The 22,732-nt window shown below is 43.1% G+C and overlaps 3 protein-coding genes across 5 annotated transcripts; 2 read left to right on the top strand and 1 right to left on the bottom strand.

Annotated features, from left to right (window-relative positions):
* The first annotated feature begins 610 nt into the window (after positions 1 to 610).
* On the top strand, positions 611 to 3,866 carry tmed2 (transmembrane p24 trafficking protein 2). Its single transcript, XM_040158231.1, has 4 exons — positions 611 to 790; positions 1,342 to 1,534; positions 2,101 to 2,208; positions 2,308 to 3,866. The coding sequence occupies exons 1-4, from the start codon at positions 611 to 613 to the stop codon at positions 2,430 to 2,432; spliced, it is 606 nt and encodes a 201-aa protein (XP_040014165.1). The 3' UTR covers positions 2,433 to 3,866.
* A 5,097-nt stretch (positions 3,867 to 8,963) lies between these two features.
* Positions 8,964 to 16,961, top strand: ddx55 (DEAD (Asp-Glu-Ala-Asp) box polypeptide 55). The gene is made up of 14 exons (XM_040157825.1): positions 8,964 to 9,192; positions 9,270 to 9,320; positions 10,152 to 10,238; positions 10,407 to 10,498; positions 11,195 to 11,257; positions 11,586 to 11,735; positions 12,368 to 12,557; positions 12,678 to 12,760; positions 13,733 to 13,864; positions 13,954 to 14,046; positions 14,899 to 15,013; positions 16,069 to 16,237; positions 16,327 to 16,610; positions 16,703 to 16,961. The coding sequence occupies exons 1-14, from the start codon at positions 9,085 to 9,087 to the stop codon at positions 16,889 to 16,891; spliced, it is 1,806 nt and encodes a 601-aa protein (XP_040013759.1). The 5' UTR covers positions 8,964 to 9,084; the 3' UTR covers positions 16,892 to 16,961.
* A 2-nt stretch (positions 16,962 to 16,963) lies between these two features.
* On the bottom strand, positions 16,964 to 22,720 carry eif2b1 (eukaryotic translation initiation factor 2B, subunit 1 alpha). Of its 3 annotated transcripts, XM_040157826.1 has the most exons (10): positions 22,667 to 22,709; positions 22,403 to 22,516; positions 21,907 to 22,008; positions 21,650 to 21,786; positions 20,829 to 20,945; positions 19,900 to 20,012; positions 19,721 to 19,789; positions 18,025 to 18,100; positions 17,610 to 17,735; positions 16,964 to 17,168 (listed from the first exon to the last, which is right to left on the bottom strand). In XM_040157826.1, the coding sequence occupies exons 1-10, from the start codon at positions 22,701 to 22,703 to the stop codon at positions 17,013 to 17,015; spliced, it is 1,047 nt and encodes a 348-aa protein (XP_040013760.1). In that variant the 5' UTR covers positions 22,704 to 22,709; the 3' UTR covers positions 16,964 to 17,012. The 3 variants fall into 3 exon arrangements, with proteins under 3 accessions (XP_040013760.1, XP_040013761.1, XP_040013762.1); XM_040157827.1 differs by lacking the exon at positions 22,403 to 22,516 and having other exon boundaries at positions 22,667 to 22,720; XM_040157828.1 differs by lacking the exon at positions 22,667 to 22,709 and having other exon boundaries at positions 22,420 to 22,440.
* Between the last annotated feature and the right edge of the window lie 12 nt (positions 22,721 to 22,732).

Below are 22,732 nucleotides of genomic sequence, written 5' to 3'. Positions count from 1 at the left end.
GCCATTTTCTAACCTCGTTCACACAGTTGGCCTGAAGTGGAAATCACAGGTGTACTCACTTTGGTTGCATCGGGGTTGAACTTTGGGAGCCATATTTTCATTGTGGTGGATCTAACCTGTTTGTTTTTTTTTAATCATACATAAGTTGATACACCCCACACTTCCACTTAAAAATAATACATTGATTGTAAGATGGAACAATGTTGAATCACTGAACATTTTAGTGATATTGCACAAGGGCGTACTCAGTTTTGGGGGCCCAGATTTCTGTGCTGCTACACTGGCTGTAATGTTTAACATCTAAGCGCGTCCCTGGCAAGAACAGAAGTACGCTCCTCCGCCCTGTGCTGCAGCGGCAGATGTTGATGTGGCGATCTGTCCGTCTCAGCAGCCTCTGCGCCCTCTGAAGTTTGTCCCTAGCCGGCTGCGGTATAAGCCCGTACGTGGCAGTCACAGAGCGGCACACCGCAGCCGAAGCTGGAGCGGCTCTTCTCCCGCGGCAGTTCACTCATACAAACAGACATCCTGCGTTCCTGCATGATATACCTTGGCGGGGAAACCTTTCATATCGTCAGACTTGCTGTGACGGTCGCGTTTTAACGTTAGAAACATGTTTACCGTTTCGGAGCTGGTTGTCTTGCTGGCCGTCCTGTCTGCCACCGCGTCCGGCTACTTCGTTAGCATAGACGCCCATGCCGAGGAGTGCTTCTACGAGCAGGTCAACTCCGGCACCAAGATGGGCCTGATGTTTGAGGTTGCCGAAGGAGGCTTCCTGGACATCGACGTTGAGGTAGGATATGTCACTGAGACCACAACCCAGCAGTCTAACCTGGTGAAATAATTTTTTTTGACTTAATTTGTTTGGTGATACAGAAGGCCTGTGCTAGCGTTAGCTATTAGCTGCCTGCGTTACGTCAAGTGAAACTAGTCAGCTGCTGCCCGGGATTATAGTTCCTGACCCACTGTTAGCATTTTAAGTTATGGATAAATTATTGCAGAGACGTTATTTGGTCAGTTTTTTGTTATGGAGCGCGTTATACCCTGGTAACTGAATTATTCATGACGATACAGGAAGTGCAGTGTTAGCATGTGTCCGGTGAAGTTCTGCTAGCTAACTGCATACCAACAAGGTGTTTTAACCGTTAATACACCGGAAAGCAAAATGTCCCTAGTCCCCTTTTGATTTGTTTTCTGTGGGGAGACGGTGCTGCCGTTTTAAAGGGCGCCATGGGGTGTTTCTAGCGCCCAGATTTCTGCTGCCATATGTTGCCACCAGCCCCGTCATGTTGTTAATGACCTGCCCTAATGCAGCCCTGTTCCCTACCCCTGTCTCCTCTCCAGATAACGGGGCCTGATGGTAAGCAGATTTACAAAGGTGACAGGGAGTCCAGTGGCAAGTACTCGGTGGCGGCGCACATGGACGGGACCTACAAGTTCTGCTTCAGCAACAAGATGTCAACCATGACACCCAAGATCGTCATGTTCACCATTGATATTGGAGAGGCACCTAAAGGCCAAGACATGGAGACGGAAGGTACACGGGGGGTGTTTATGTGTGTTACTGACTATGTCCGTGCAAAAGACACTAGGAAATCCCCTATTTAATGTCCTACGGCCTTTCTCCAGTTGGATCATGCAGAATTCAGACCAGTTTTTATTTCTGTATTCTACTTGGATTAATCTTGTGAAATTGTTTTCTATTAGTTTCCTTCTTTGTGACTTTATTTTGGCTACTCTTTTCCTCATTGTAGGTGGTGACAGCTGGGATGGTAGGGCACAGGGCAGGCCGTGACTTTTTGAGTTTGTGATGCACTGCCGAGTTTTCTCTAACCAGTGTTGTTTCCGTAGCATAAACTAATATTGTGCAGTACTTCCATATGTAGTCAGGAAGCTGTGATGTTTGGGAATGGTTTGACTATTTGCACAGTGAGAGAGTGTATGAACCATAAAATGTCTGTGATGATGCGACAGCAACACCTGCCACATACGTCACAAGTGTGAAACTGTTATGCATGTACTGGATACCCTGCGCATGCTTTCCTGTGCACAAAAATTGTGTCGTGACTTATCACTGATGGGTTAACTTTTGTTTGTTTTCAGCTCACCAAAACAAGCTGGAGGAGATGATCAACGAGCTGGCAGTTGCCATGACAGCCGTAAAGCACGAGCAGGAGTACATGGAGGTCCGTGAGAGGATACACAGAGCCAGTAAGTCAGTCCAGTCCGGCGAGAACATGTGTTGAAAGCCAGTTTATCCCGGTAATTTAAGTGTGTAGCTTCACAAACCGTCTTTTCGTCTCCCTCCAGTCAACGACAACACAAACAGCAGAGTGGTGCTGTGGTCCTTCTTCGAAGCTCTGGTCCTGGTGGCGATGACGCTTGGACAGATTTACTACCTGAAGAGATTTTTCGAAGTACGGCGAGTGGTGTAGTGCGATTACATGATCCCTCTGTGTCCTCCACAGTTTTCTGCAACACCAAGACAGTTATTTACAATCTGCAAATGAGACTGGCAGTTTGAGTAAAGCCTACTTATGATTGGATCCCAGATGTTTTGTTGTCTTGTTATCTGTTCTGTTCCTTCCTTATAAATGTAATAATTGTATGTTTGGAACGAATGGCCGCAAGGTTCTGGGATAGATATGAGTTTTCATTAGGTTTTCATTTTTGTTTAACAGATTTTTTGTTTTTTGTTTTTTTTTTTTTGGTCCAATATTGTTTGATAATTACACTTAAGAACCGATCCCTCACCAGTACAGTTTTGCCCACAAAAATGAGTGTGAGGCTCATAATATTAAGTAAAGGGCAGTCAGATAAAAAAGGCTTAGAAATATATCGGTGGATATGCGTGTGTGAAGTCACCACAGGAGAATGCAGCCCTTATTAAGATTCAAGTGGGACGCCTTTCAAATGATAAACAATGGCAAAAATGCAAACAGATTCCATTAGCTCATTGTCTGAGATGCCGGGGGCTTTGTTTCCAATGTCTAAGCCAAGTCAGACAATATATTGATGCTTTCAAACAACAAATTGCACTCCTGAACATGTCTAATAATCTGAAGGATTCACATTGCAGCTGGTCTTCTAAGGGAAACTGTACAGCTTCTGGCTCTGTCTGTTGATTTATAGCGATCCTTGCCACCGGGGGCTTCAGCGGACATCTTTCGCAGGGAAACTGCTTGACTCCCTACGTAGTTCAGAAAGTGGCAACAGCCTGGTGGTCTTTTGGCCAAAAAGTTCAGGTTGATTTTAATTTTCAAACAAACTTTGAAACTTCAACTTAGCGGCAAGAGCTGAGACAGGGTTGGATTTTATCTGGCCTATTTGGGGTGCAGCTCCAAAGCAAAGTGTAGAGGAATACTGAAATGTTACGTGTTGATTAAGGCTGGCTGGGTGGGGCGGGGTCTGACACCTAATGACTGCTGTGTGCTTTAGTTGCTTCTACTATAGTTAGTTCGTTGGGTTTGGGGATTTTAAATTATACGATTGTATTAAAATTTTGAATTGTTTTTTTTTTTTTTTTTTCTGGAGCATATCCAGTGACATGTGACTGTCTGGATGAAGCCTTTCAAATGATTACGCCATTTCTTTCCCCCATGCAAGGTAAAAACTTACGTCCAAGGCAGTAGCTTGACATCTAGCACACAGCTACAGCATCGAAGGTGTTGCATGTTACTTAATATGCTCCAGTTTTGTATCAAGAAATATCTTTGGTGAGCTCAGGCAGGTAAACTGCCCTGTACACAGTCTCTCCTTTTTTTGTGTGATTTCAACAAAATCTGATAAATGGATCTGTACAAATGTAGAATGGTTGTCTGTGGAAAATGCCCCAGGTTTCATAATAAAGCCAATATTCTGTAAAATTACTCGGATGTCTTTGTAAACAAGAGGAAACAGTTTCTTATGGAGCACGTTAACTACAGATCATCTGATTCTGTAGAGTTGAGCTAAAGTTGAGTAGACATTTTTCGTAGCAGTCACGGCCGTTTGGTCAACGGGTGTAAATAATATTGATTGGTCTATTGCATTGCGATAACAACTGGAATTGAGCCATTGTGAATGCGACTAGTTTCAACTGCTGTGACAAGTCAACGTCTGCTGGGGGAAAAAGGTCCAGGACTCTGACTCATGTAGGGCTAAGAGCGCCGCGGTGATATCTGATGTGTGAGTGATACCACAGCAACATAATGAAGCTTCTCTCCTACCTATAACATTGAAAACGAATTCTAAACTTTGACACAATACAATCTTGTTTTTTTGTCTCATCTTGAATAACGGAGGAAAAATTGCAATTGTTCAATAAGGAAAGTGATTTAATGAACATCTGTTCCTGCTTTAGAAGTTATGAGAGAAAGTTATGCTTTTTATTTTTATTTTATTTTTTTAAAATATCTAACAATGTAATCAGCAAAGTCCGACCTACTGTTTTCAAACGCCACGTCCAACTCTTTACTGTGCTGCAATGGGAAGAAGATGAGGCAACACAGTGGTGGAAAGTGAGTAAGTATGTTTAGGCTGCTCAAGTACTGCACAGTTTAGTGGTGTTTCCATTTCTTGTCACTGTATTCTTCCACTACATATACTGTAACCTTTACTGCACTAAGTGTATTGGACAGCTGCAGGTGAGAGTTACTTTGCAGATTCACCGCTCAGTTCTTGTTGTAGACTCAACAACCCGACAGAATGTGAAGTAGCCACATCAACCAGCCATGACAGTACGTTGCTTCTACATTACTGCGTCAGAAGTAATAAATACTCAATTGAGGCCTTTACTACATTTTGCTGATGATACTTTGGTACGTTTATTGTTCAGTGCAGGATTTGTACGTGTAATATGTGTTGGGCTAGTTTTTTTTATAGTGCTCCAGTGCTGCTTTATTTCAAGTAAAAGATTTGAAGTGATGGAAAGTAAAGTACCTTTACTCAAATGTACTTAAACACAGTTTTGTGGTACTTGTTGTTTACTTGAGTTTACTCTTTACTACTTTGTACTTATATTCCTCTTCATTTAAGAGAGAAAATTTGTGCTTTTTTCTCCACTACATTTACAAGTTACTCTGCACTTTGTATGTAAAGATATTAAGATTCTAAATCGAAACATATATCAATTTATAAATCATGAGACGTTACAGATTAAATTACCCATATATAACGTGGGTAAAATCAGCGTCACCCCCACCAGTGACAATGAAAATGCAGCACTAATAATAATCAAAATAATCAAAATATTGTATATAATAACATTTGGAAAAGGGGGGTACAGTGATTTTAAAAGTAATTTTACTAGTAGTAAAATTAGCATTATAGGATTTGTATCATTCCCTGCAAGAATTTTATTTAACTGCCCCTCCCAAGGCATCCACTCTGGCTTTATGACCAGATGCTAATGGATCTTTAGAAAGTAAAGTAAAGTCTTCCCGACTGTAAGTGAAGGGATGCATTTATGTAGGTTCACATCTATTGCTTTGCATTATCATTATAATGATAATGGACCTCTGGGCCTGTCCTTCGTGCTCGTGCTGTAGCAACCGACATCGTTCAAACGATCGCTCTCAAACCCTGCAGAGTTGTGACTGCGTGGACGCTGCCGGTCCTGAGTCAACAACCAGGCCGCACCTCCCATTCATGCCGTGTTTGAGTTCAAGTTCGGTAGCGAGGAAACTGCAGGCCCTTTTTTTTCCCCCTCACACTCTTCACAACACACTGCTCTCGTCAGCCAACAGAGATGGCGCCAGTTTCGTGCATCTGCCAGAGAATTCATCTGTCGCATCATAGAGGGACTCAGGAGCAAGTTTAATATGCCAGCCGCAGACTGCCCTGTGATTATTAACTTGAAATCTCCCAAATTAAGGGCATGAGTGCGATTTAGACTTTACCATACCAGGTGCTGTACCGGACTCTCCCAAACTCAAGTCCTCGCCAGAGGTTTGTGCTACCATGAGCAGGACCCCAATCATCGATACAAGTGAGCGGCGAGGTGATAACAGCAAGCAGGCAGTCGTGGACAATGTTGATAGTCCGCTGAAGGAGGTGTTGCTGCTCCCGCAGACGCAGGCACGTGCGTTTTCTGCCTGCAAACATCTGGAAAACATCACCTCCTGCGATGAGCTCACCAAATTAACAAAGAAGCTGACCGATGACATCTGTCGTCACTTGATGCAGGGGCAGGCCTATCAAATCCCCGCAGTTCCACAGGGAAAGAGGCTGTGTGACACTGCTATGAAGGGGGTCGCACGGGAAGTGGCTGTTGCTTCTTCACCCGAAACTTTCCTATGCGACGACAGAAGATGCGGTCATGACTTTCTTGCAGCAGGTGCACCTGTGGTCGAAAAACGACTCTGGCCCAATGAACCAGGCCGATCTAGTGTCTGTAGCAGGAACAGACACTGAGGAGGTCCTGTCCAAGCTGCTAGCCAAAAAGGGAGAAAAGAGTTTGACAGCGAACACAGAGGAGCAAGTTGTCTCTCTCTGTGCTGCTCGGGAAGTTGTTAACACATACAGCTGAAGTCACCAACATACCAGTGAGCCAGCCAGACTCCAGTGACGTTATTAACAATCTGACAAAGATGACACTTGAAGAATTCGAAGCGAGTGAGACCCCCGTCATCATCCCCAAGGCTCTTGACAGGGATGAGATCCTCTGTGGTCCGTTGGGTGACCTCTGGGAAAAGTTGGGCTCAGCCAGCTTGCTCCAGTCGGCCATCGCGACGCATAATCAGGCGTTTGACCAAGTTTTGGTCAAGGCCGGTTGGAAACCATCAGGACAAAGAGCGTTCCCTCACCTCTGACTTTGAAGAAGCACAAAGGTTGCGACATCCGTAGATTCCTCTCACACTTGGCAGGAGCTTTCACTAGGCCCTTCACTGTCTGCTTCAGGGGTGGTAGCTTAGCACTGCTGTCCTTGCCAAATTCTTGCCCTCATGTCTACACTTCCATCCCCAGAGTTTCCACCTCTTCCCCCTTTTTTCTCAACCCTCCTCATCTTCTCGAAGCATATTTGCAGCCACTCTGTAACAAACTATTCACTTGGGCTTCTTTTAATAAGATTTTAAAAAAAAGACCTTGATGTAATGAGAAAACCTAGACAGTTGCAAAAATGCAAATAGACTGGAGACTCTACAATGTCCATGAACTGGTGTAGCAATAAAAAAGTGAAAATGACTCGGTTTAGATGTGACTTCTTCCTACTAAACTCCTGTAGAGGAAACCGCAAAGTTTCTACCAACTCTTAGATAATCTCTGTAAATACCGTAGTTCAAATCAGCACATGTAACGCTGACACGTGCATATTGACAACATGCTAGAGGGGAAAAACTCTCAAGGCAAAATCAATACTTGTACTTGTCTAAGGTGGTTTGAAAAGCACAACCTGTACACACCGGATTTCTTAAGTTCCTTGCAAAACTGTAGTTCTCGCTGCATTTTGAAATTGATCATCGTCAAATCAAAACAAAACAAATAAATGTCCAAATTTCATGAAGGTTTTCAGACTGTGACTTGTGTTTTTGTGTTTGAATAAATCATTAATAAAGGACGTGTGTACGGCTAGATAGAGATCACAATCCTCTACTGGCACGTTATTGGCGAAATGATCGCGATGTTATCAGTAATGATACGAGCAACACACATAAAGCCGGACTGCAAGGGCCCCAACGCAAGGCCGAAGCACAAGATGGGACGGTTTGGGTGATCGTAGAGGTTCATGGTAGTATCTGCCTGATGCAGTTGCAGAAGCACGTTTACCATGCTAAAAGTCAGCTGATGTCATATACAGTACAGCAGTGTAGTTAAAAAAAAATACAGGACACCAACTATAACGTAAAGACTGTACTTATCCTTATAAGAAAAGAAAGACAAAAAGACTGTGCTGTAAAAAAAAAAAAGTTTTCAAATAGGGCTAATGAAGCTCTTTATTATAGAGAAACACAGGTGGGAAAACCCTGTTCAGTGAGTGTAGTCAGTGTATTACAGCAGAGCAGAGTAACTGGCCAATTTACCCAAGTTCTTTACGTCAGTACAATTTTGAGGTACTTGTGCTTTGTCCTTGAGTATATCCTCTTTCTGGTACTTTATACTTCTACTCCGCTACATTTATTTGTCATCCATGGCTATTTTTTTTTAAGACGGTAACATTCAATTTAGAACATGTGATCAATCAATAAAATATAAAGTATTTAAAATGAGCTCCATCTCCACCAGCTTCAACATTAAAACATTGCTCACCAGTTTGTGCATCAGTAACAGTAATCCAGTCATCTTAATATATACTATTACTACATTACTTTTGATACTTTTGATACTCATGGTTGTTATCAGTGGTGGAAGAAGTACTTGATTATTTCACATGAGCTGCAATACCACAGTGTAGAAACGCTCCTCCTCCCGAGTCCTGCATTCAAAATGTTGGGTACTAGCATGAAAATATACTCAAAGTACCAAAGGTAAAAGTCCCATTTCAGAATAATGCATATTATATTAATGGATTATACCTATTGATGCATTAATGCGTTCATCATTTCAATGTTGCAGCTGGTAAAGGAGGGGCTCAGTTTAGTTATTTTATTCACCGATGGGTAGTTTGTGATCCATCAGGTTTTATCTTCACCTATAACAGCACATCATGATATACTTATTATATTATATTGTATCTTGTATTATTAATCCGAATATGAAAAAGCAGCTAGAGTTATCAGATAAATGTAGTGGAGTGGAAAGTACAATATTTCCCAACACAGAAGCATAAATCTGCAGAAAATGCCTCAAAGATCCTCAGATTTCTACTTCAACACGGTACTTGAGTAAATGTGCTACCACCACTGGTAGTTATTTATTTGGTATTTATGCTTTTACTTAAGTGAAGTATCTTCAACCTCTGTTGTGTCTTTTGCCATAAAAGAGTTTTTTTTTTAAAGTAAAATGAAATTATGTGGGAAAGCGGAACCATAGTGGCGACATCGCTTCAGTTCCCACCCGGCTTGTAAACATCAGCGCGCCCGGCACAAGGAGCAGCGTGGAGCTCGATCCCGGCAGCGGCACCGCGGCTTTTACTCACGAACCGGCGATTCGTACTGGTTTGGTTCCAGTATGGACAATACGACAGACGGGACGTGGGACAGTTTACCTGTCAAACTTAACGAGGGGATTTTACAAACGCTCGATGAACTGAAATTCACACACATGACACCTGTACAGGTAACATTAATACTTCAAATCCGTGTCTCTCGCCATCTCCTCAGCCGCCGACTTACTGTCATTCTTCTTCTTTCTAGTCCGCCTGTATCCCGCTGTTCATGAGCAACAAAGATGTGGCCGCAGAGGCGGTAAGTGAGCAGTTTCACCAGGTAGCCTGAACCTACCTAAGTACAAATCGGAGGCACTTGTACTTGAGTATTTCCATTTTGTGACACTTTTTTACTTCTGCTCCACTGCGTGTATCTGAGAACTTGACTTACTTCAGATCGATATTTCAAGACATAATCAAAAAGCGGGTGATCGTGTTGTCATAGGTTAAGATGAGACTTTGTCAAACTGGCCAGTTGTATATAAAGTCATTTAATATCTGGTCCCGCCTTCACAAGCTGCACCATTAACGTGATGCACACCAGTAGCTAAACATCTGCTGGTTCCAGCTTCTCAGACGAGGGAATTGAAATGCTCTCCTGTGTCAAGCATGATAGTAATAATTGAACAATCATGAGAAAAATCGTTGGTGCAGCCCCGGTGCATTGCACATCACTCTGAAATGGCCCATGCTGCATGATAAACACTTTTATTTTGGTACCTGTGTCATTTTGCTTGGGTCAAATTTTGGCTTTTGCAAACCGAACTTCTGTTTACACACTGAGCGACACAGGTGATAAAGCCCTGTCAATTCTGCACCGACAAATGTTAATAAAGCCACTGGAGGAAAACTTCCTGATGAATTAAAAAGACAAAGCAAAGCAGTTTCCACAACCTGGCAAAACCCAAACGCTGTTCTTATTAACGCCCTCTGACTGATCTACAAAGCGTAAGTCAATGTTTTATTCACCGTTAATAAAGCCATTAGTAACGTGACTTATCAAAAAGTGGCACCGACCCAATGTACTACTAGTTATTGTTGCTTCGTGGAGCATCTTCTCTGCAGCTCACTAAACGTCCTGTCATTGCAGGTGACCGGGAGTGGAAAGACGCTTGCGTTCGTCATTCCTATCATAGAACTGCTCCTGAAGAGAGAAGAGAAGCTGAAGAAGATGCAGGTAATGACGAGACCAGAGGCGGAACGGCTGTCCACATTTATTTTGCCCCTGGTACTTTTACATTCACTGTGTGAGCGTTACTCTCCGAGCTGTAGAGTTGGACCCGCTTGGGGGACTGGGGTTGGACTTTCGGGGGAGATGTTGAGATCTAAATTGCACTTCCCGCAGGTCGGCGCCCTGGTGATCACTCCCACAAGAGAACTGGCCCTCCAGATCAGCGAAGTGATGGGGCAGTTTATTCAGACGTTTCCACAGTTCACGTGAGTAGGAAGTGACTGCGGAACGTGGATCACGGTGGGAAGTCGATGAATCGATCAGTCCACTGACAGAAAAGCAATCGGCAACTGTTTTGTTCATCGGTTAATCGTTAAAGTGGCTTTTCGTGCAAAAATGCCAAATATTGAGTGGTTCAAGGTATTTTACACTATATTAAAACATTAGATAGACCAAACAATTACTCGAGAATTAAATAAGATTAAATGATAGTGAAACTGAGTGAGCGTGGAAGTTGATTATTTACCTAGCAGTTAAATAATCCACTTACTAGCTTCTTCTGAAGAGTCCAACCACATCTCAGTCAGTGGCGGAAGGTCGTTGTCGTTGTTGTCGTTCGGTTGTTGAACTCCCGACTGCAAACTCTCCTTTCACCGATGAAGACAGTGAGATGCAGGTGATAGCTCCAGAAAAAGTGAGATTATGTGGTCAAAAACCAAATCGGAATTGTGTGTGTGTGTGTGTGTGTGAGTTTAAATAGCTGGAGACTTCGACCATAACGGTAGGAGCATCATCACTTTAAACCTCAGAGAACCAGAATTACTGGAGATGTTTTTGTCCATCTGTGCTGAGAGAACAGCATCCCCATCCTGTTTTGTGTCAGCAGGTCTTGTTGGTCTTGTTTTGTTTCTGTTGTTTTCTTTTTAAGTAATTCAGATGCTTCATGTGCGTTTGTTTTTCAGGCAGATTTTACTGATTGGTGGCACAAACCCAATAGAGGATGTGGAGAAGTTCAAGGATCAGGGGTATGTGATGCGTGGAGTGACATGCGACAGGAGTCCCCAGTTGGACTGATATCGTGGAAGCTGCCATTTCTGGCCAAAACCTTAAATCGCTAAAGCCACCAGAACGCCACATAGGCAGATCATTTAACAAGAGGCCCTTTCAAAAAAGCACTTTTGCCTCATTAACACGCAAAAGTATGTAGCCACACACCAAAATCTAATCAGACTCCATATATAGTTTATAGTTATATATATATAGTTTCTACTACGTGTCGTTCTTCCGTTATTGCGTTCACAATAATGTGTCTGCGGAGTCACAGACGCCAACACGACGACACCTGTGTTTCAGGGCAAACATTGTGATCGCGACTCCCGGCCGTCTGGAGGACATGTTCAGGAGGAAGTCAGATGGGCTGGACTTGGCCAGCTCAGTCAAGAGTCTGGATGTGCTGGTTCTCGACGAGGCCGACAGGCTGCTAGACATGGGCTTTGAGGCCAGGTACGCCATAAAAGTGATTTTGTTGAGGAAGAAGGAATTGGTTCTCTGTGCACACTCTTCAGATAGATACATGTGCAGTGCCGTGCAAAAGTTTTAGGCACTAAAAGAAAAGTGAGTAATCGTACAAACTGCAGAAAACAGAAAAAACCTAAATCTAATCAATATCTGCTGCGACCCCCCCTTTGCCGTTAACCCAGCACCAGTTCTCCTCAGGACACCTGCACACAGTTTTTCGGGTTCTTGGCAGGTGGGTCGTTCCAAGCATCTTGGAGAACTTGCCCCAGTTCTTCTGTGGATTTAGTCCGTCTCAGTGTGTCCTGTCTCTTCATGTGATCCCAGACTGACTCTGTGATGTTGAGATCAGGGCTCTGTCGGGGCCAGACCATCTGCTGCTGGACTCCTTGTTCTTCTAGTCTCTGAAGACAGGTCTTTATGACTCTGGCTCTGTGTTTGGACTCGTTGACCTGCTGCAGGCTGAATCAGGGACAAATCGGACGCATCCCTGACGGTATTTGGTTATGGATGAGAATCTAAACATCTGAAGTGCCTAAAACCTTTGCAGAGTGCTGTAGATTTAATTTTTTAGGTCTTCTCGCCACTAACAGTCAGTTTGTCTGTGTCTGCGTGTCCAGTCTGAACACCATCTTGAGCTACCTGCCTAAACAGAGGCGTACAGGCTTGTTTTCAGCCACTCAGACACAGGAGCTGGAAAAACTGGTGAGAGCCGGCCTCAGGAACCCAGTGCGGATCACCGTCAAAGAGAAAGGCGTGGCTGCCACCGCCACCCAGAAAACCCCCTCTAGGCTCTCCAACTACTACACCGTGAGTGCAAGTGTCACAAACAAACCGATAGCTCGGTCTGATGCCTGTTCCACATCAGTCCGCCCAAAATTCAAGCACAGCAATGACACAAAAATTCACGTGTAAGGGTTCTCATTTCAGATACTTAGAGCCGAGGACAAGTTCAACAGCCTGGTGGCGTTTCTAAGGCAACACAAGCATGAGAAGCATCTGGTCTTCTTCAGGTACGTTAAGCTGGGCAGACACTGTACGTTTTATTTAATCTTGTGTTATCGCACGTTTTAATCGGCCAAAACGTATAAATTCTGTGCTCAAACAGAATCTGCAATTTGTTTTTTTTTTCTGGTGACACTTCCAATAAATGAATTAAAACAAGAAAACCTCGTCGCCAAAATTGTTGACAAAAAGAGAAAGTCAGCGTTACTGTGTGCATTTCTACTTTAAACAGAGAGTATGAAGTAAAAAAGAAAAATATTGAGCCGCCAATAGATGGAAAATGCAGATAATATGGTCTGTTCTGCTGCAAAGTTCGATTTTATTTACGTCATAGCTCGGTCTCACTCGAGACTAGGAAGAATAAAAAATACTAGAGCTGCAACTAACAATTATTTTCATTATCCATTCATCTGCTGATTCTTCCCCTCTATCAATCAATTAGTCGCTTGGTCTGTAAAATGTCCAACGATAATGAAAAAAAATCACAATTTTCCTTAACCCCAACAGTCAAACCCAAAGAAATTCACTTTTACAATGAAATAAACCAGAGATGGGTATAAAATCCTCACATTGAAAAAACTGGAATAAAAGTATATCTAGCCTTTTTGCCAGAAGAAAAATGACTGAACTGATTAATCAGTTATTAAAATAAGGAATTTTCTGTTGATCAAAAATTCATAATTTTCCACATCTCTATAAAATACTACTCTAGTAACATTAAATCAAACTCGGACTATGGAGCTGCTCAAACTCCAGAAAGCCAACCAAAAATTTGGACTGGCCAGAAATCCACAGAAGTCCAATCAATCCCTCGGGTCGGATCGTTGATTGTTCAGGAGACTAATTGGGAGTCGTGACCCCCCCCCCCTTGAACCCAAACCTCCATCACTTGCCTTGAAGTTTAAAAAAAAAAAAAAAAAAAGTGTGGTTCGGGGTCTGTAGTAACTGACCGACACGACTTGTTGCTGTCTCGTCATCAGTACATGTGCGTGTGTGGAGTACTACGGTCGAGCTCTGGAGACGCTGGTCAAGAAGGTCAACGTCTGCTGCATCCACGGCAAGATGAAAAATAAACGCAACAAGATCTTTGCCGACTTTCGGACCCTGAAAAGGTGAAAACGAGTTCGCATGTAATGGTACAGTGATTCTGGTTGTCCGTAATTTGACCTCTGTCATTTTTTGTCCTCGTATTATGTCGCAGTGGGATCTTGGTGTGTACAGATGTCATGGCCAGAGGCATCGATATCCCTGATGTTAACTGGGTGCTGCAGTATGATCCTCCCAGTAGTGCCAGGTGAGTGTGCAAAATTAAGACACCAACCCAACTGGATCTGAAAGGCAAAACTAGAATCGCTGTATTGCTTATAATAAAAGGGGTTTATTTTCACAAGTGTATTGGTCATCAGTGTTCTATAATCCAAGTCTTACTGTCAACATAGACCAAAACCAATATGCCAGTAAATACTCACTGGAGAATCTAATGTGGAAAGTAGTCAGCAATAAATGCTCCATTTCCTCCTGGTTGTCTGTTAAAAACTACGGGGGCCAGGCGGCCCAAGGACCGACGCGCTTGTATTTTGGGTCTTTTCATTGGATGTGTTGAGATGAACAAAATTATAAAAAAAATATCACCAGCCTTATTGTTTAACTCACTGGTTAACTTGATAGTTAACAGGCTTTTTAAGGCCATATTGACAGATCGGTTAATGAATTAAATAGCGTAGGACGCGTGGACTACATCGGTAGTTCATCACGATAATCTTTTACCAGACATTCATTTCCAGACAATATGGATGACTTAGAAAATGCATGTGAATGAGTTTTTGGCTATTTAAAAAAATAAGTAAATAAAAGAACCTCATGTAGTAGGATTACAGAATACTACAGTTTGACAGTTACTGTGAGGATACACGGTGTAAACTACATTCCCAGTCCCGAAATATTGAATGTTCAGGAGGCCAATTTAAGTTTCTCATATAAGGTAATACACTTAAATTACATTATGTTGTATAACATAAATGATTTGATTCAAAACCTAATTCGAAATGAGTCGTCATTTGATGGCGCTGTTGCTGAGCTTTCATTTTGAGAACGACTGATAAAAGAAGCTTCGTGCTTTGTTGTGGTTTTTCTGTCTGTGTCTCAGTGCCTTCGTACATCGATGTGGGCGTACAGCACGTATCGGTAATCAGGGCAATGCCCTCGTCTTCCTGCTGCCAATGGAGGAATCCTACGTCAATTTCTTGTCCATCAACCAGAAGGTGAGTTCTTTTCTTTTCCACTTAGTTTATCTATCGTTTGCAGTCAACAAGCCCTGAAATCAGTAGAATCCATCACTTCTCATACCTGCTCTGCTTGTTCTGAAGTTGCTCCAAACTCGACTTGTTGCCATGTTACCATGGACCTTTTTTTCCCCCCACCTAGGAACATTCTTTCATATATATATAGAGCCCACGGGGCTCATGATATAGAAAGAAAAAACCGATGTGGAAATCAGCATGAATGGATCACTAAACTGAGCAAATGTAATGGGGAAAAGAATAGGGGAGTGGACAGTCAAGTTGAGATGTTGTAAAAGTTCTAATGTGGACCTGTGGTCTTCAAAATTAAAGGAGGGTGGGTTACAAAGCACAGATTAATTAGCTGTGTCAGAAAAGTAAAATACTATAACTCTGTCCTCTCTTGTACGCTGCATATAACGGTGACCATCACCCACTTGGAGTGGTGTTGGGGAGTTTTCCTTTATCCGACTCCAGGATCTAAGGACAGAGTGTGTCGTATGCTGTACAGACTGTAAAGCCCTTGAGGCAAATTTCTGATTTCTGATCTGCAAGTCCTACTTGATAATAAGTGCATAATTTATGTATTATACAGGCTATTGGACGTATTCTGAAACGTAACAGTCAAAGAAGATACAGGGTGTGACTGGCACGACAATTAAATGCAACTTTAAATTACTTAAAAGTGGGGGTATTTTTTCAAAAAACAGTTTTTATTTTATTCTGAATGCCAGATGCATATTCTTGAAACCTTAATACTTTGAAATTAGCCATCAAGCAAACTGTTCATATGGATCTCCATGTCAATAAACAAACATTTATATAAACACACATACATACGTGAACCGTTGGTGCCCCCTGAGCCGCCACATGAATATTTTGTTTTTTCTGCCATATGATCCCCAGGTTGGTCCGTCTACATATGAGTACTTTAAAGACACAGCAATGTTGGGCACACATGTTTTGGGAGCATTCGTTATTGGCTAGTATTCACGATTACTCAGTGGTTTTTCCACGTCTCTTGTGGTTTTCTTCAGTGCCCGCTCCAGAGGATGACCCCTATAGGTGATGTTGTGGATGTGCTGTCCAAAGTGAAGGCCATGTCTCTGGCGGACCGTGCCATGTTTGACAGGGGCATGAGGGCCTTCGTCTCCTACGTCCAGGCCTACGCCAAACACGAATGTAGTCTCATCTTCAGGATCAAAGGTGAAGAAACCCACTCGACATCTCAGGATTCAAGTCTTTAATGTGCGTTCAGTCCAAGTATAACACCTTGTGCTTCTTTCTTTGTCTAGATCTGGACTTTGCCTCCTTAGCCCGCAGCTTTGCCCTCCTTCGCCTGCCGAAGATGCCCGAACTGAGAGGGAAAACGTTCCCCGATTTCATTGAGACGACAGTGGACACAGATACCATTCGCTACAAGGACAAGAACCGGGAGAAACAGAGACAGAAGATGCTGAAAGAGAAAGAAAGCGCTCCCCTTCCAAGAAAGACTTTTATAAGGAACGAGGCCTGGTCCAAACAGAAAGCCAGGAAGGATCGCAAGAAAAAGAGGTCGGCCAAGAGGAAGCACAATGAGGTATTTCCATTCAGTGACCATTAAATGTATTGATAAAACCCAAGCGCGACAGTGGACTAGATTTCTTCATGGCTCTCCTTCTATCTTTTCAGTCTCTGCTGGGCTCCGACGTGGACGACGAAGACATGAAAGAGCTTTTAAATGACACTCGTCTCCTCAAGAAACTGAAGAAAGGGCAAATCAGCGAGGAGGACTTTGAGAAACAGATAACGAGTGGACCAAAGTCAAAACATAAAACCGAAGGACCATCACATGACAGCTCAGGTGAAGAGGATGCGTGATAAAACTCCTGTAGTTTACCTGGTCCATGTAAAAAGCTGAGTTCAAATAAATCCCAAGCAACAACTCTGACATTTGTTTACCTGTTGATCAGGGTTTTTATTTGAGAATTGTGAAGCACGGTTATAAATAAAGCTTGATGAGTTCATCGCTTACAGCAGACGGGGTGAGGACTCCCAGGTCAGTAAAGAGGAGGGTGATGAGGGAGGGAGGCGTGTAGTCAATCATTGGATGCTCCTCTGACAGGTTCTGTACGGTCTTCAGGATATCTGCTTTGTACTGGGAAGGAAAGGAGAAGACAATACAAAGAAATATCAGATTTGTATGCAAAGGTTTTGGCAAATGAAAGTTTTTTCTGAGTGAAACGAAGCAAATCCAACCCTTTCAGCAAACGGACATTCAAAATCAGCCTCTCTTCAAATGTTAATGGACTTACTTTTTATTTCATGAACAATCAATCGCCGAAGGTGTGTTTGGTGAACAAAAAGGAGCAGCATTTGATAACGAGAACACAGGGTAGGGTGCCCTAACTTTTCTTTCTTTTTTTATGTTCAGGAAATAAGTAACCGTTTATCAGCATTTTTAAGGTCTGTTTGCTGCAGGGGTTGCATTTACTTCTTTTCACTTCTAAAATAAACATGACATGTAATTATCTCCGGAGTGCCCAAACTTTTGCAAACACCTGTATGACACAAAGTAAATGTAGACATGAAGTGATACCTTGAATTTATCTGGCACATCCTGTTGGTTGAGCGGATAGAGACGGACGAACTTGAAACTCTCTGCCACAACGTAGAAGGGCTTGTTGTGAGCTTTAGAGCACACCGCCATCTGATAAGTGCCAATCTGCAAGCGCGATGGTGAAACAATTAGGCCTGTGTTTGTCAGAGCATCAACACCTCATTCATCTGATACGTGTGGCCCGAATCACAAAGTGAGATCAGTGGGTTAGTCAGCCATCTTTGGGCTTAACTCAGGTTTTCCAGCATCATAAAAAGCTGGCTCACTTTTAACTGGAGTAGTTCACCAGGAGATCACCTTTATTGGCCTCAGTGAAGCTGGTTGACCCACCGAGCCAGACTAAGCTCAAACTCGCTTTGTGATACTGGCCCCCCGACTATTTCCTGGAACACACCTTGTTGATGATTCCTCCGCTCTCCACAACTCCCTCTGCACCAACAATAACTACATCCACTTTCTCCAAGACATACCTGTGAAAAATGACAAATACGCTACATAAATGCAACAGAGTTCATGTTGACAGTGTATGATCCTGATACTGAATATCAACAGCTCAAAAATTAAAGGAACACTTTTTAATCAGAGTATTGCATCACGTCAATTAAACTTCTAGGATACTGATCTGGTCAGTTAAGTAGCAGAGGGGGTTGTTAATCAGTTTCAGCTGCTTCGGTGTTAATGAAATTAACAACAGGTGCACTAGAGGGGCAACACTGAGACGACCCCCAAAACAGGGATGGTTTTCCAGGTGGAGGCCACTGACATTTTTTCCCTTCTCATCTTTTCTGACTGTTTTTCACTAGTTTTGCATTTGGCTAGGGTCAGTGTCACTACTGGTAGCATGAGGTCGATACCTGGACCCTTCAGAAGTTGTACAGGCAGTCAACTCCTCCAGGATGGCACATTGATACGTGCCATTGCCAGAAGGTTTGCTGTGTCTCCCGGCACAGTCTCAAGAGCACGGAGGAGATCCCAGGAGACAGGCAGTTACTCTGGACAGGGAGAGCTGGACAGGGTCCTTAACCCATCAGCAGGACTGGTATCCGCTCCTTTTGTGCAAGGAGGAACAGGATGAGCACTGCCGGAGCCCTACAACAGGACCTCCAGCAGGCCACTGGTGTGAATGTCTCTGACCAAACAATCAGAAACTGACTTCATGAGGGTGGGTTGAGGGCCTGACGTCCTCTAGTGGGCCCTGTGCTCGCTCCCCGGCACCGTGGAGCTCAATTGGCATTTGCCATAGAACAACAGAATTGGCAGGTCCGCCACTGGCGCCCTCTGCTTTCCACAGATGAGAGCAGGTTCACCCTGAGCACATGTGACAGACGTGAAAGGGTCTGGAGAAGCCGTGGAGAACGTTATGCTGCCTGTAACATCGTTCAGCATGACCGGTTTGGTGGTGGGTCAGTGAGGCATAGACAACGGCACCCTGACTGCCATTAGGTATCGGGATGAAATCTTTGGACCTATTGTCAGACCCTACGCTGGTGAAGTGGGTCCTGGGTTCCTCCTGGTGCTTGACAATGCCCGGCCTCATTTGGCAAGGGTATACAGGCAGTTCCTGGAGGATGGAGGAATTGATACCATTGACTGGCCCCCATGCCTGACCTAAATCCAATAGAACACCTCTGGGACATTATGTTTCGGTTCATCTGACACCGCCAGGTTGCACCTCAGACTGTGTGGGAGCTCAGTGATGCCCTGGTCCAGATCTGGGAGGAGATACCCCAGGACACCATCCGTCGTCTCATTAGGAGCATGCCCCGACGTTGTCAGGCATGCGTACAAGCACGTGAGGGCAATACACAGTACTGAGTACCATTTTGAGTTGCTGCAACGGATTTACAGCAAAATGGACTAGCCTGCCGCATCATTTTTTCACTTTCACTCTTTTTTCAATGTTCGGGGTGTCTTTGAATTCAGCCCTCTGTAGGTTGATCATTTTCATTTCTACCAAACAATGTGGCATCCTTTCGATACTAAGACATTACCCAGTCCATATCAGTATAGATATGCGGCATGGTCCCCCCCCATCGAGGTCTGATGTGTTTTCAAAGTGTTCCTTCAATTTTTTTGAGCAGGGTATTTACCCCACAGCTGCATCCAGGACTACTGTTACTGGAACGTTGAGTTTTCCCAGGGCTTCTGCCATCTGTCGCCTGAATAAAGACATTTATAAAAAAAAAAAAAAAAAAAAAACACTGGTTCAAAGAGTGTGTGTCCCTTCAGAATAAAACTGTGACACAGTTTACTGACACTATTCACTCACCCAGCTGAGTCAGGCTGCGATTCAGTCACATAGACAGAGAAGCGTTTCTTCTCAGCTACAGCTTTTTCCAGCACCCTGAGGACGACTCTGGAGTAGGAGTGAGTCAGGATTTTCTGAGGGATAAGCATTTTGAAGACAAGAGGAAAAAAACGAGTTACTGAATTCCTTAGATACTGTGTAACGTCTGTCTAACTCTGTCCAAGCAGTGCTGTCTCAAATCCTACAATCACTGGCTAACTCAATGTGTCTCTCTGGGGGATAATAACGTCACAGCAGTCAGGCTTGAGACCTGCTCATGGTACAATAACTGCTGTTGTGGATGACATTGTTAACCTGCTTCATAAAAATCAACATTGTGCTACACTCTTTGTAGATTTGGCTTTTGATACGCTTCATGACAACATTTCGTTTAAATAAATTGCTTCCCATTGGTATTAATGATACTGTTTACACCTGGTTCAAACCAAATTTGTCTGGTAGAGTTGAGTTGAGACTGTGAAATTAAATCCTCGAATGGTTGATACGGTGTCCCACAAGGATCAATATAAGGTCCCCTGCCATTTACTCTAGACATTAATGATATGTATTTTCCAACTGAACGTTGCAACATCCATTTTTATGCTGACAATACAATCTTGTATGTTACGGTCTCTACAACAAACCAGGTTACAGTCTTCTTTTAACGACCTCCGGACCTCTTTTCTTAATTCAAAGCTCCTTCTTTACTACGAAAAAATACAAAATGTATGTATTTCGCAAGAGCAAGAAATATAATCCATACAGTACATCATTACAAGTTCTTAGGAATTTGGCAGCAAATTGTCCAACAAAAAAAAAAAAAAAAAGAGCCAACAGAAAGTGCTTGTTTGTTCTTTAACAATAGAAAAACCTTATACTGTCCGTGTATGTAAAACAAATACTGTACTTACAGCACCATCTTTGATGAAGGTATGGCAGAGCTTGGCAACCTTGGTCCTTGACATTGAGATCTTCTCTAAAAATAGTTCCCCTCTCTCTTCCATCACCTTCTTGCAGCGTGACAGATCCTGAAAGACAGAGTAACAAATCAACACACATTTCTGAATTTTATTAATTAATTTAACTGTTAAATTACATTTCTTGTAAATTTTATGTCCCTACATTTTGGTCTAAATGTTGCTTGAAACCCTGCTCTACACTGCCAGGTGTATATTTCATTGTACTTTAGTTGTTTTAGGCCTGAAAATTGTCTAAATATTAAGATAACTAATCTAAAAATATATCAGAACCAATAATAAAAAACAACATGGTGGCCTAGTGGTAAAGATGCACATCATATAACTGCAACGTGCCTGGTCAAATTAAGTGGATATTTTCCAAAGTTTTCTTTTTAATATATAATTCTCTGTGTTTGTGTAACTATCCATCTTAGTGACAGCACTTCAGCGTAACACAAGAATGCATTTTCCACAGAGCAAAGACTGTGGATATCGCCCCCATCTTTTACATCACATCATGCTAAAAAAAGGATCTCTTTATGGTCTGTATGGACAGGACAAAGAAAATGACAGCCACATAAAACTGCTTCTAGTATTGTTTTATGATAAACTTGGAAAAAATGTGAAGCTATCCTTTAGACAATGCCTGCCTCTGAAGCAGGAGTCCGTCTTCAGTCTTGGCTCCAATGTTAAAACATGGAGTGCTGTTTTAGCTTTGATGTGGACCAGTAGTTTGTCCGTACGCATGATTTTGTCCCAGGCAGGTAACAAACCTGGTGCTCCAGATATGTGAGGCTTATGAATCGCAGGAAGAGCTCTCCTCCTGAGGACACGGCCACAGAGGAGTCCACTCCTGTCAGGCAGTCTGTGGCCCACATCAGACTCTCCCTCAGGCCCAGGATAGTTTCACCTGAAGGGGCAGGGAGAGCGTGTCGAAAGGGGCTGAGACCAGTATGCAGCTGGTCCATAAAAACTAAAGGAGCTACATGGATCACAGGTGTGAGAATGATGGTGCCAGGAGGGAACTTACCTTTGTCTCTTTTGAGGAATTCAAGCAGAGTGCGGATAGCGGCCACAGCAGAGGCCATGTCCGGGTCTTTCCTAATCTGAGCCCTGAAATACTCCACCAGCTCTGGGCCGGGGACCAATGAGAGACAGTCAGTGGAGTAGCACAAAAATTTGAACTCCGACCTCCCTTTTTAATACGTCCAATGACACGCCTGTATATATAACTAAGGCAACAGGTTAACACATCTAACCCCCATAAACCTCCTAACTCTGGTCCCTACGCTGAGACAAGGATTACTGTGGTGTACTGTGGTACTGTACTTCACAGTCAGATACATCCAAATTCATTTCATTTGAAGAATGAAGATGAATTAGTGTCCAACAAGTGCAGCCCAGTCTGAGGTACCATAAATGATGTCGTATAATTAAAAGGTTAGAAACTTCAAAGATATAATCCAAACATATACACAAGCAAAAGTAGCCTCAGTAATGTAACTGAAAACACAGTTTTTTTAAACCTGCCGTCGCTCTCAACCTGTTGGAGCTTGAACTCCTCAGTCTCCCTTGTGCAGCCGCTTCGGATTGTTTTGCAGCAGTAAGCTGACAAACTCTGTGTTGTGGCGTTTCTGAAACTGAACGAAATGCTGCCTCATTCCTTTTCAACTACTACCGTGAACGTCTTTATCCAGTCAACAGAAATCGTTTGCTTATAATGCTAATAACGTACAAACTGAAAAATTGCAGATAAAACCCAAGCTTTTAACTCTTTTAAAGGGCCCTACCCGTGCTGGGGATACGTAGTTTCACTGTCACCCTCATCACTACACACCTGGATACGGTTAATATCT

The sequence above is a fragment of the Xiphias gladius genome, chromosome 20 (genome assembly GCF_016859285.1).
Source record: "Xiphias gladius isolate SHS-SW01 ecotype Sanya breed wild chromosome 20, ASM1685928v1, whole genome shotgun sequence".
Lineage (NCBI taxonomy): Eukaryota > Metazoa > Chordata > Actinopteri > Istiophoriformes > Xiphiidae > Xiphias > Xiphias gladius.
This window is presented reverse-complemented; position numbering and strand designations above follow the sequence as displayed.